We start from the raw sequence: 12170 nt of genomic DNA, 5'->3' as shown, positions 1-12170 counted from the left end.
AAAAAACATGGCAAAAATCATTTTTTTAAGGCTATTGACAGTATATTCTGATTTACAGGATAACAAAAGTAGATATCCATAAATCCCTCTGTAATTTTTTTCCCATCTAATATGTGAACACAATGAAAACATTTTTTTGAACCTGGCTTTATCCAATACTCAGATTTCATTTTTTGAAATATATGCAAATTTGTGCATATTTAATTAGACAATGCCTAATTTGCATATTTAAACATTAAATTACAGAAAACTTGTAATACATTTTTTTCTCATCTTAATGTAGGTAATCAACTGGGAAAGTTTCATGGTGATATCTGCTAGTTAAAAAAATTACCCTAATCACCTGTAGTGTCTCGCCTTAAGAGAAAGCTGATAAAAAAAAATTAAATAAAAAAAAACATTTTAAAAATAAATCAAATAGGCCTAAAACATTGGTAGATGAACAAAACAGTAATCTTAATACTGTAGTCTCCACAAGTAGCAGCAACATTATTGCTTTAATACTTTCTAGCAGTGGTTCTCCACCAAACTTGGTAATGTGGTTCATACAGTATCAGCTCCATCTGTGATGAATCATAAACCTGTCAGTTTCATATAAGATTGAGCTCCTCCTTCTCAGAGCAGGTAAAACAGAACACACCATCATTCTCCTGTTTCAGAAGACAGCGAGGGGAATCCAGAGCACACATGGTAAGTACAACTGCACAGACTGAGAGAAGAATGTTTGATAGTTTACATTAGGCAGGATAAATAATTTTGAGTTAAACAGTAAAGACTCAAATACATTTGACACAGTCTAATCTGAAGCTTTTCAGTTATATTATTTGCAGAATGCATTAAGTTTAAGTGTTATAAACAGCACAAAATAAACACTTTGCTTCCACTACAACTTATATAATTTTATGATCACAAAATGTATGTATTTATGTTCAGTAAGACACTCTCAAACAGTCAAAGCCTTCCACAACCTGAAGGTATATGAACTATTAACTAAACCAGGAAATAACTCAAAAACCAGTCAAACCAGCTTGATGTATTTGTGTCCTTCATTGTTTTTCTTCCTCATTCCCAGTCATTTGATTTCGTAAAAAATATATTTTTTTTTGTTTAGTTTTTTATCTTTATTTGATTGTGATGGACACAGAATTCAGTTCAGCAGTTGGGAAAACACAAACACCATAATGAATTCTGAAGAAGACACTGATTATCACAACACTTGTGATGGAGAGAAAAGGTGAGAGAAATATTTTTTAATCATTTGTACATGAATCATATTTATATCGATATAAATCAAATATAAAAATATATAGCCTACTATATAATAATATTTTAAAGAAGCATATTCTTTATATTTATATTATTAAGTGACAGATCAAAAGCAAATTCACTTCAAACCAAAAGTTTACAATTTGAGATCAAATTATACTGCTTATAACCCGGTACAGCTAATTACATTTTATTACCAAAGGCATTGACAATCTTAATATAATTTGAGTGAAAGTGATGCTGAATTGCTCTAAACTATAAAGATGGATGTATTTTTCAGTTCTGAAGAAAAATCACATTCACCTGTCAGTGTTTTGTCCTTGAAGAGTGACAAATCAATGAAAATACCAATTCAGTTAAAAGCTGAAGATCCTCAGTTTAAACAAAGGTAAATCCAATTACATTTATTTTTGCATGTGGCTTCATAGCTGTGTTGCTTTTGATCCTGTAGCAAGATGTAAATAATGTTTTCATTGCAATTTGCCAATAACCTTTCATTAATAGAGATTAATGAAACCAACATTTTAATTTACTTGAAAATAATAAATTCAACTTTTGAGAGATGCTTTTTTAAGATTAATGAAACTTTTAGATTAACGAAACCAAATGATTTGTTAACTTTCGAGAAAAGGTTGATGTTTTTCAGGTCTCTGGAGAGATCAGTATCACATGTCCCCAGTGTTTTGTCCATGAAAAGTGACAAATCAATGAAAATACCAATTCAGTTTAAAAAAGGAGATTCTCAGTTCGATCAGAGGTAAATAGAACTATTTTTATGTGACGTAGCTTTAATGGTTTTGGCATCAAAATAATTTGATGGTTTTGTCAATATACATTTTTGCTTTCAGATGATACAGTATTGTCCTGAACAAATCTTTATGACATCGACCTTTATTTGGAATCACATAATCATTGTTGTTTAATGGTGAGATTGATTTTTTATTATTATTTTTTTTCAGTTCTGAGGAAAGATCACATTCATCTGATCCCAGTGTTTGGTCCCTGAAAACCGACAAACCAATGAAAATACCAAATCATTTAAAAAATGGATATTCTCTGTATGACCAAAGGTAAATCTATTCATCTTTTATTTGCATGTGTTATAGCCATGATAATTGTAGCTCTAAAGATATAAAAAGCATGTTGTTTGTGAATGTTTAAAAAGTATTTCCTCAATCCACACTAAATTTGATTTATTATATTTATTATCTGATCCCAGTACAAAACAAATTAAAGATGAATCAAATATACCACAACAGTGGTATCGTTTCATTCGAAACACCTTTTTAGTGTTCATTCAGTGTTCACACTAGAAAGGTGCACTTCTATGCTTCCCAGGTAAGGGAGGGTGAACGGGGGTCTGATGACTCACAATATTAATTGCAGAGAACAAGGATTAGTACAGATTATTTGCTGTTAACTCTCACCAGATGCCGGGTTTCAGCAATAAACGGCAGAGCATCTCCGACTTCCTCATTGTTCAGTTGCCATCATGCTGATCTCTCACATGATCTGTTTTTGAAAAGTGAGAAATAACATAGTAAAACAAGATTCAAGTCATTATTCAATGAATTATGTATCTTGCTTATTAGAATCACTACTCTTCTATTTTTAGCAATTTGTACAGAAGTCACAGTCTTCATTAGTAGAAACATCTAATTAAATTGGCCACAAAAATTACATTACAGAGATTACAAAAAAGGAAAATACATATGATATCATAGTGTTTAAGATATTTATCTGTTATTTATAAATTTATGTTGTTTGAATATCATGAAAAAAGTGTCAAGTTTACACTAAATGGCCTACATAGGCTACAGGTTTTTATTATTTTCGAAAAAATTATATTTTTTACAGACATAATGGTTACAGACATAACCAGCAAAAACGTGATCCAGAGATCTACCAAAAATTAAAATCTTGCATGAAAAAAAAGCATCTCTACATTTTAGAAGGATTTGCAAAGCAGGGAAACCCAACACTCCTGAATGAGATCTACACAGAGCTTTACATCACAGAGGGTGGAAATGGAGAGATCAGTAATGAACATGAAATTAAAAGGATAGAGAAATCATTGAAGGCTGCTGAAGGAGCAACAATACCAATCAAATGCAATGACATCTTTAGACCTTTACCTGGACAAGACAAACCCATCAGAACTGTGCTGACAAAGGGAGTCGCTGGCATTGGAAAAACAGTCTCTGTGCAGAAGTTCATCCTGGACTGGGCTGAAGAGAAAGAGAATCAGGACGTCCAGCTCGTATTTCCACTGCCTTTCAGAGAGATCAATCTGATGAAGGACAAAAAGTTCAGTTTAGTTGGTCTTCTTCAAACCTTCTTTATGGGAGAGACAAGTTTACATCTGATTCAAAACTCCTCTGTAGTTTTCATCTTTGATGGTCTGGATGAGTGTCGTCTTCCCTTAAACTTTCACAGCAATGAGACTCTACTGGATGTGACCAAAGAGACATCACTGGACGCGCTGCTGACGAACCTCATTGTGGGGAATCTGCTTCCCTCTGCTCTCATCTGGATCACCTCCAGACCAGCAGCAGCCGATCTCGTCCCCTCTGAGTGTGTCCATCGAGTGACAGAGGTACGAGGCTTCAATGATCCACAGAAGGAGGAATACTTCAGGAAGAGAATCAGTGATCAGAGTCTGGCCAATACAATCATCACACACCTGAAGTCCTCAAGGAGCCTCTACATCATGTGCCACATCCCAGTGTTCTGCTGGATCTCAGCCACTGTTCTGGAGAAGATGCTGAGCGAAGCAGAGAGAGGAGAGATTCCCAAGACTCTCACTCAGATGTATACACACTTCCTGATGGCACAGATTAGCATCAAAGACACAAAGTACAATGAGAAGAATGACACAGACAGAGAGATGATTTTCAAATTAGGGAAACTGGCTTTTCAGCAGCTTGTGAAAGGCAATGTGATCTTCTATGAGGAAGACCTGAGAGAGTGTGGCGTTGATGTGACAGAAGCATCAGTGTACTCAGGATTGTGCACTCAGATCTTCAGAGAGGAGTTTGGCTGGTATCAGGGGAAAGTCTTCTGCTTTGTTCATCTGAGCGTTCAGGAACATCTAGCGGCTCTATATGTGCACCTCTCCTTCCACAACAGCAGCAAAAATGTCCTTGCAGAAGGCAACACAAATGAATCAGAAATGAATGTGACAGTGCCAATCATACTCAAATGTGCAGTTGATAAAACTTTAGAAAGTAAGACTGGACATCTCGATCTCTTTCTTCGCTTTCTCATGGGACTTTCGATTGAGTCAAACCAGGCCCTCCTGGAACGTTTTTTTGCGAAAAGAACAATTATCCCCCAGGACTCCTCGGAAACTACTGAGTACCTCAAGGATAAACTAAAAATCTGTTGTCCAGAAACAAGTATTCTTCTGTTCCACTGTCTAAATGAACTTAATGATCATTCTCTAAATGATGAAATCCAAAAATACATAACCTTAGGAAAAGTTGAAGACATCCAGTCCCAAGAACTTTGGTTTGCTCTAATGTTCATTTTAATGACATCAGATGAGAAGTTTGATGAGTTTGAACTATATAAATATGGTAGATCAGATACAATCTTTGGCTGGCTTCAGCCAGTGATCAAACTGTCTACAAAGGCCCGGTGAGTACTTTTCATAATTTATTATATTTGTGAGTGCAACGAATTTGTTAAAGGAACACTCCGACTTTTTGGGACTTTAGCCTATTCACCTTATCCCCCAGAGTTAGATAAGTTCATACATACCTTTTTCATCTCCGTGCGTGCTATAAGTCTGTTTGACGCACCCACCGCTAGCCTAGCTTAGCACAAAGACTGGATGTAAATGGTTGCAGCTAGCATACTAATCCAAATAAGTGACAAAATAACGCAAACATTTTCCTATTTACATGTTGTGATTTGTATAGTCACAGAGTGTACAAAAAACAAAGTCACATGAGACAGACATATTTTAACCGTATAAATACTGGGAACTATATTCTCTGAAGGCGAAGCACTGCTACTTGGGCGGAGTGTTAACCGCAGCACCTGAGACGTACCGTACCCAAACTCTGAACGAACTCTCTGCTCCTCACCACGGCGCGTCTCAGGTGCTGCGGTTATCACTCCGCCCAAGTAGCAGTGCTTCGCCTTCAGAGAATATAGTTCCCAGTATTTATACTGTTAAAATATGTCTGTGTCTCATGTGACGTAGTTTTTTGTACACTCTGTGACTATACAAATCCCAACATGTAAATAGGAAAATGTTTGCGCTATTTTGTCACTTATTTGGATTAGTATGCTAGCTGCAACCATTTACATCCAGTCTTTGTGCTAAGCTAGGCTAGCGGTGGGTGCGTCAAACAGACTTATAGCACGCACGGAGATGAAAAAGGTATGTATGGACTTATCTAACTCTGGGGGATAAGGTGAATAGGCTAAAGTCCCAAAAAGTCGGAGTGTTCCTTTAATATATATATAAAAAAAACATCTAAACAACCTCTCTTTCTTTTCCAGGTTGGATAATTGTAATATTACAGAAAAAGGCTGTATAACGCTGTCTATACTTCTTTCATCACAATCCAATGTGAGAGAGCTGAATGTGAGCCACAACAAACTGCAGGACTCAGGAGTAGAAATACTCAGTGTCGGAGTAAAGGAATCATGCTATGCCAGACAGATGTATGGTTCTATGGAGTAAATTTAAATATTACAACATTATAATACACAATTTACATATTATGTAGACATTTAATATGTTTCTATGTCACTTCAGAATTGATGAATTGTTCTGCAATGTGCCAAACAAAAAGGACAAATCTGAAGATTTTATAAGTCTCACTGCTGGACTACAGGACACAGAGTGTAGACTGGAATCTTTGAAGTAGGTTAACTCTTAATGGAAAACTTTAAATGAGTCATCATGCAAATTGTGCATGGATTTCTGCCAATAGATCGAGACAACATGTATTCTCTTCTCTCTGTAGCCTGAAGAACTGTGGAGTAACAGAAGCGGGCTGTGTTTTCCTGAGCTCAGCTCTGAGTTTAAACCCTTCTCATCTGAAAGTGCTGGACCTGAGCTGGAATAACATAGGAGACTCAGGAGTTAAACAGCTCTGTGCTGCTCTGGAGAAAGTTCAGTGTGCATTAGAAACACTGAAGTGAGTTATAGTGATCACATATACTGAATTGAGGGTTAATAATGACTAATGCCTTTAACCGCTTTATTAACAGGCTTAATAACTGTAATATAACACACAAAAGTTGTGCAGCATTGAGGCAAGATGATTCTGAATAATTGTAGATTCAGTACACAGCAAATTCCCCATTAAACAATATTGCTCCATGTGCAATTTGTTTTGTTAAAAAAGTTACAGCTTATCAAGGCCAAAATAACATAAATTCTTGTATTCTCCCCTTGCAATATTCAGATTCAGATCAGTGCTTAACAAATATTGCTTTTAATTGCTGATTCTTTAACTATTACCCTCAATCCTAAGTTAATGTTTAGCAGTTATGCGTAATTACTAAAACTAAGCCTAACCATACAGCACTGAGTTGATTTTTAATAAAAAAGCCATATTTCCACCAATAACACCACAAAGACATGTCAAATATAACAACAAACTAATTGAATAATGAAATATTGATAAAGACTGTGAGAGAAACATATCTCTGTTTGAACCTCATTCCATTGAGATCAGAAAGATTCAATTGTTTTTTTAAAGGCATCATTTTTCAAATCCACTCTGCTTTCTTCAGGTTGTCCAACTGTAATGTTACACATGAAGGTGTGACGGCACTGACCGAAGCTCTGAAATCAAATCCATCCCACCTGAAAGAGATCGATCTGCTTGAGAATGATCTGGAAGAGTCAGACTTGAATGCGATCTCCATGATACTGGAAAAGTCATCATAAAAACACCAATCCTTAAGATGACTCTACAAATAAACACTTAAGCTTTGAACAATGAGTAGTAATCTCACAATTGTAAAAATGTATTAAAATTTTCTGTACATGGAAAAAAATGTATTAAGAAGTTTTTGCAAATCAAATCCTGATATAATCAAACTTAAGGTAAAAACAAATCACATTTTGAATGGACTGAAAGTTTGGATAGTGTAATGTATAAGCATTTCAGTTATTCTGTGTTGACGTAAAAGGCGACGTCTGCCCACACAGTGTACATGTGTGAGTCTGTATGCGACCAGGGAGTACGAGGCCTATCCTGTAAATAAGGTTGATAAAGTGTTCTTATCTCCACATCTACTGGCATCCTTATAGACGGCTCTACAAACATGCATGTCCGACCAATTACAACAGGGAGTGACATTACAGATAATATGGTTTTATATTCTGTATTTAAAGTACATTATATATACATTTCCGGTAACAATTTACAATAAGGTTTCAATTGTTCAATACATTAGTTAACATGAACTAACAATGAAAAGTCCTTCTAAAGCATTTATTCATCTTAGTAAATTTTAATTTGCAAAATTTACTAATACATAATTAAAATCAAAAGTTGTGTCTGTTATTATTGTTTAATAGACCTGAGCAAACATCAACTAAGAATGAACAGATGTATTTGTATTAATATTACAAAGATTTATACTATAACAAATGTAATCTTTTCTGTAATTTAATGCATTAAACGTTAATTAATAGGACCTTTTTGTAAAGGGTTACCACTTTTATAAAGGTTTATACTGTATGCAATAAATATAATACATGTACAGTATACATACATTAATCTTCATCCCCATAAATCATAAGCAGTGTCAGAAGAAGCCGTTCGCAGATTCTGGGCAAAGTGACATCACTTTGTACAGGCCCCGCCCACGCCTGTTGACAGACTCTGCTGTATTAACAGAGACTCGCCCTCAGCGAATTGTACACTGTTTTGTTGTTGGATGCAAGAGTGAACATCCGTCTTCATTTACTCCCGACATCAGAGTTGCTGAAGACGCAGTGGATTAGTTTTATTTTTGAAGGGAACATGCCCCCATGTACCTAAATTAATTTATGTCTGCGTGAATCATTTTACACCAGGCTTTGTGAACAAGAGTCAATACAAGCGACAATACAAAACACAGGTTTTGTTAAAACGTTGTTACTCAAGGATGGATTACCAACTGTTCATGATCCAGCTTATAGTCTCCGGAGCGATACTGGTAACGGCAGTATTGAAAGGGAGAACACGTACTTCATTACAGTTCATCTGAGTTGTTTTACAGATATAAAGTTTACCAGTTTACCCCAGAAAAGGCATAAAAAGTCTGTATATATTTGTTCACTCTTAGTTGTAACAAGTGGTTTTGTGTAATTCACTGTGTATGTTGATGATAATGCAAGAGAGAGAGAAAGTTTATGGACTTCTAATGCACACATCTTGTACTGTGTTTTATTCAGCTCTTACTGTGATATTCTAGAATGGAAATGGACGCTTAATACACTTATATTGTATAATAAACTTCATAAAACTGAATCAGTAAAGTTTTGGCCATCCTTCGGACAGGGTCCGCTACAACAGGCTTGTACTAAAAATGGATAAAAGCAAGATGTCAACAACATAAGTTATAACCGTAATTAAACTAAACTATACCTGTTCTAACTCCATGTAGCATATATTCTCTCGGTCTGTAGGCATTATTGTCCGACTCCGTGTCGAACATATAAGGCTGAACAACGCTACTGACAGTTTCTGACATTTTCAGTGCGTGAGATTATCCTGTTTTGTCCTTTTATGAGCTCTTGAAGCGCCCCCTTTTTTTAAAAGGGGCCCAGCAACTCCAGTTCATTTGCATTTAAAGGGACACACACAAAACAGTGGGGAATTTTTATATGCTATAAAAAATTATATGTGGGGTATTTTGAGCTAAAACTTCACATACACACTCTGGGGACACTAAATCTACAAGCAGGTACACTGAACCAACTACACGCTCTAATCAGGTTTCATCTGACATAACAGTGAGTAGATGATGACAGTATTCACTTTGGGTTGAACTATCCTTTTTGGTAGAGGTATGTGCAAAATAAATATAGAAAGAAAAAGGCAAAAGATAAAAGGGGGTAAAAATCTAATAATGCTGGTTCTATTCGTGATCATCTAATCTACTACACTGTAACTGGTTTCTGTAATTTGAACAGTATTTTACTGTAATATGTACTGTAAGATACTGTAAAATGTTTATACAGTATGTTACTGTAAACAGCAAACGATTATGGGAAAATATATGGTCACTACTGTAATTCTTCTCTACTGTAAATCAATTTACAGTAGTGAACTTGCCCACAAAAAACTGACCAATGGCAAGAGAGATTTCCTTTGAATTTTTTTGACTGTATGGTTGAAGTGGCTGTTAATGTGGACAAAAGATGTACCGGTAACTCCAAAAAGGTTAGTAGGCTATACTATTTCTATGTTATGTAAAATAAGCATTTGCAAATGTTTTCATTTATGTTAACAGCAAACTAACATGATTTGTCTTTTTGTTTTCGTCGGAATGATTTTGGTGCCTTTTTTTCCTGACTGTCGGCCGGATCTCCGTCACGGTGATAATAATAACTGGTAAGTAAGCGAAGTTCACCTATATTATCCGAAATATTCTTTAGTTAAAACGATAACAATAACGTTTGTGTATTCCTCTGCCTCTTTAACGTAAGCTCGCCAGGCGGAGTCGTCGGTTAGGCTACTTAACGTTAACCGCAACGAACTAACGTGTCGTGAAATGCTGAGGTAAAGTGAGATAGACAAAATAACCCTTGTTTAAGTGAGGTTTTTAAACAATATTTTCAAGTATATGCTTTGATTTATTTTCAGGTTTGTGATCTGTATAATGTCTGCAGTCTGCAACGATGGAGGTGTGTGTTGGAGCCTTCATTGCCGTCATAACGGTGATAACATCAACTGGTAGGTTAACTTCACCTAAATAAGCCGAAGTAAACTTATTAAACAGAAAAAAAGAATAACTGTTGTATGTTCCGTCCCCTATTTAGCACACCTTAGCCAGAGCCATAGAGAGAAAGAGTTGCGACACACTTTGATGTCGCCGCGACGGCTGTCACGTGGTTCATGTAAGCCCCAATAGTTCCAAAACATACGCGGGCTGTCATGTTCTTCTATGGACAGACAGCAGCGATTGCATTATTAAACGGTAAATATAAAATAAAACACACACCCAAGTACTTTTTAAGCTGTTATTGCATTTTGTTAATGTCAGTTTTGCATTTGGAGAGGCAGGGTGACAACTTAGATAAGTTTTAGGCTATATCTTTGGAGGGAAAAGCTTAGTGTTCATGTTCGCATGGGTAGTAACGTTAATAGCACTGGCTTTAGCGGCTCTAACTTAACTTTTTCATGTCATTCATCTGATGATGGACGTCTCATGATATTTATTTTAGCACAACTGGGCTGTATTAGGCTATTGATTCCCGTGATCTTGCTTATAAATTCCGATTCAGCCATTAGCTTAACTTCGTGATCACGCAAAGAGGTCTGCAGTCCGTTCAGAATTCCAACCAACATAAAATATAAATAATTACGCTGTGCATGTCCAAATGAATGATTTAGGAGGGAAATAGACTGCTCCCATAACGTAGAAAGCAACGACTATATACACAGCAATGTTCGGTAAATATTCAACCGAAAAATATTCTTCATAAAATTAAACCGGAGAGATAGTTAATGAGTGAATTAACTATGTTCCTAAATACATATAAGCACATGCATAACCCTAACCCATTTAAATAAATGAATTGTGTGTGTGTGTATGTATATAATATTATATATAGGCTATATATATACACTCACCGGCCACTTTATTAGGTACACCTGTCCAACTGCTCGTTAACACTTAATTTCTAAGCAGCCAATCACATGGCGGCAACTCAGTGCATTTAGGCATGTAGACATGGTCAAGACAATCTCCTGCAGTTTAAACCGAGCATCAGTATGGGGAAGAAAGTTGATTTGAGTGACTTTGAACGTGGCATGATTGTTGGTGCCAGAAGGGCTGGTCTGAGTATTTCAGAAACTGCTAATCTACTGGGATTTTCACGCACAACCATCTCTAGGGTTTACAGAGAATGGTCCGAAAAAGAAAAAACATCCAGTGAGCGGCAGTTCTGTGGGCGGAAATGCCTTGTTGATGCCAGAGGTCAGAGGAGAATGGCCAGACTGGTTCGAGCTGATAGAAGGGCAACAGTGACTGAAATAACCACTCGTTACAACCGAGGTATGCAGCAAAGCATTTGTGAAGCCACAACACGCACAACCTTGAGGCGGATGGGCTACAACAGCAGAAGACTCCACCGGGTACCACTCATCTCCACTACAAATAGGAAAAAGAGGCTACAATTTGCAAGAGCTCACCAAAATTGAACAGTTGAAGACTGGAAAAATGTTGCCTGGTCTGATGAGTCTCGATTTCTGTTGAGACATTCAGATGTTAGAGTCAGAATTTGGCGTAAACAGAATGAGAACATGGAACCATCATGCCTTGTTACCACTGTGCAGGCTGGTGGTGGTGGTGTAATGGTGTGGGGGATGTTTTCCTGGCACACTTTAGGCCGCTTAGTGCCAATTGGGCATCGTTTAAATGCCACGGCCTACCTGAGCATTGTTTCTGACCATGTCCATCCCTTTATGGCCACCATGTACCCATCCTCTGATGGCTACTTCCACCATGTCACAAAGCTCTAATCATTTCAAATTGGTTTCTTGAACATGACAATGAGTTCACTGTACTAAAATGGCCTCCACAGTCACCAGATCTCAACCCAATAGAGCATCTTTGGGATGTGGTGGAACGGGAGATTCGCATCATGGATGTGCAGCCGACAAATCTGCGGCAACTGTGTGATGCCATCATGTCAATATGGACCAAACTCCCTGAGGAAT

At 36.7% G+C, this 12170-nt stretch overlaps 1 protein-coding gene across 2 annotated transcripts in view; it reads left to right on the top strand.

Annotated features, from left to right (window-relative positions):
• The first annotated feature begins 630 nt into the window (after positions 1–630).
• Positions 631–12170, top strand: part of LOC130072014 (NACHT, LRR and PYD domains-containing protein 3-like) — a 29164-nt gene continuing 17624 nt past the window's right edge. Inside the window, exons 1-9 of one of the 2 annotated variants that reach the window (XM_056236889.1) lie at positions 631–690; positions 1112–1234; positions 1898–2023; positions 2226–2336; positions 3124–4905; positions 5779–5943; positions 6038–6145; positions 6249–6422; positions 7024–7251. In XM_056236889.1, the coding sequence (XP_056092864.1) occupies positions 1182–1234; positions 1898–2023; positions 2226–2336; positions 3124–4905; positions 5779–5943; positions 6038–6145; positions 6249–6422; positions 7024–7180 (2676 nt within the window). In that variant the 5' untranslated portion in view covers positions 631–690; positions 1112–1181 and the 3' untranslated portion in view covers positions 7181–7251. Of the gene's footprint in view, positions 691–1111; positions 1235–1897; positions 2024–2225; positions 2337–3123; positions 4906–5778; positions 5944–6037; positions 6146–6248; positions 6423–7023; positions 7252–12170 lie in introns of those variants that run through there. The other variant, XM_056236888.1, reaches the window with a different exon arrangement.

Source organism: Rhinichthys klamathensis, unplaced genomic scaffold (genome assembly GCF_029890125.1).
Source record: "Rhinichthys klamathensis goyatoka isolate OS25496 unplaced genomic scaffold, OSU_Roscu_1.1 h1tg000470l_1, whole genome shotgun sequence".
Classification (NCBI taxonomy): domain Eukaryota; kingdom Metazoa; phylum Chordata; class Actinopteri; order Cypriniformes; family Leuciscidae; genus Rhinichthys; species Rhinichthys klamathensis.
Note: the sequence above shows the minus strand (reverse complement) of the source record. Positions and strands in the feature narration are given on the sequence as shown.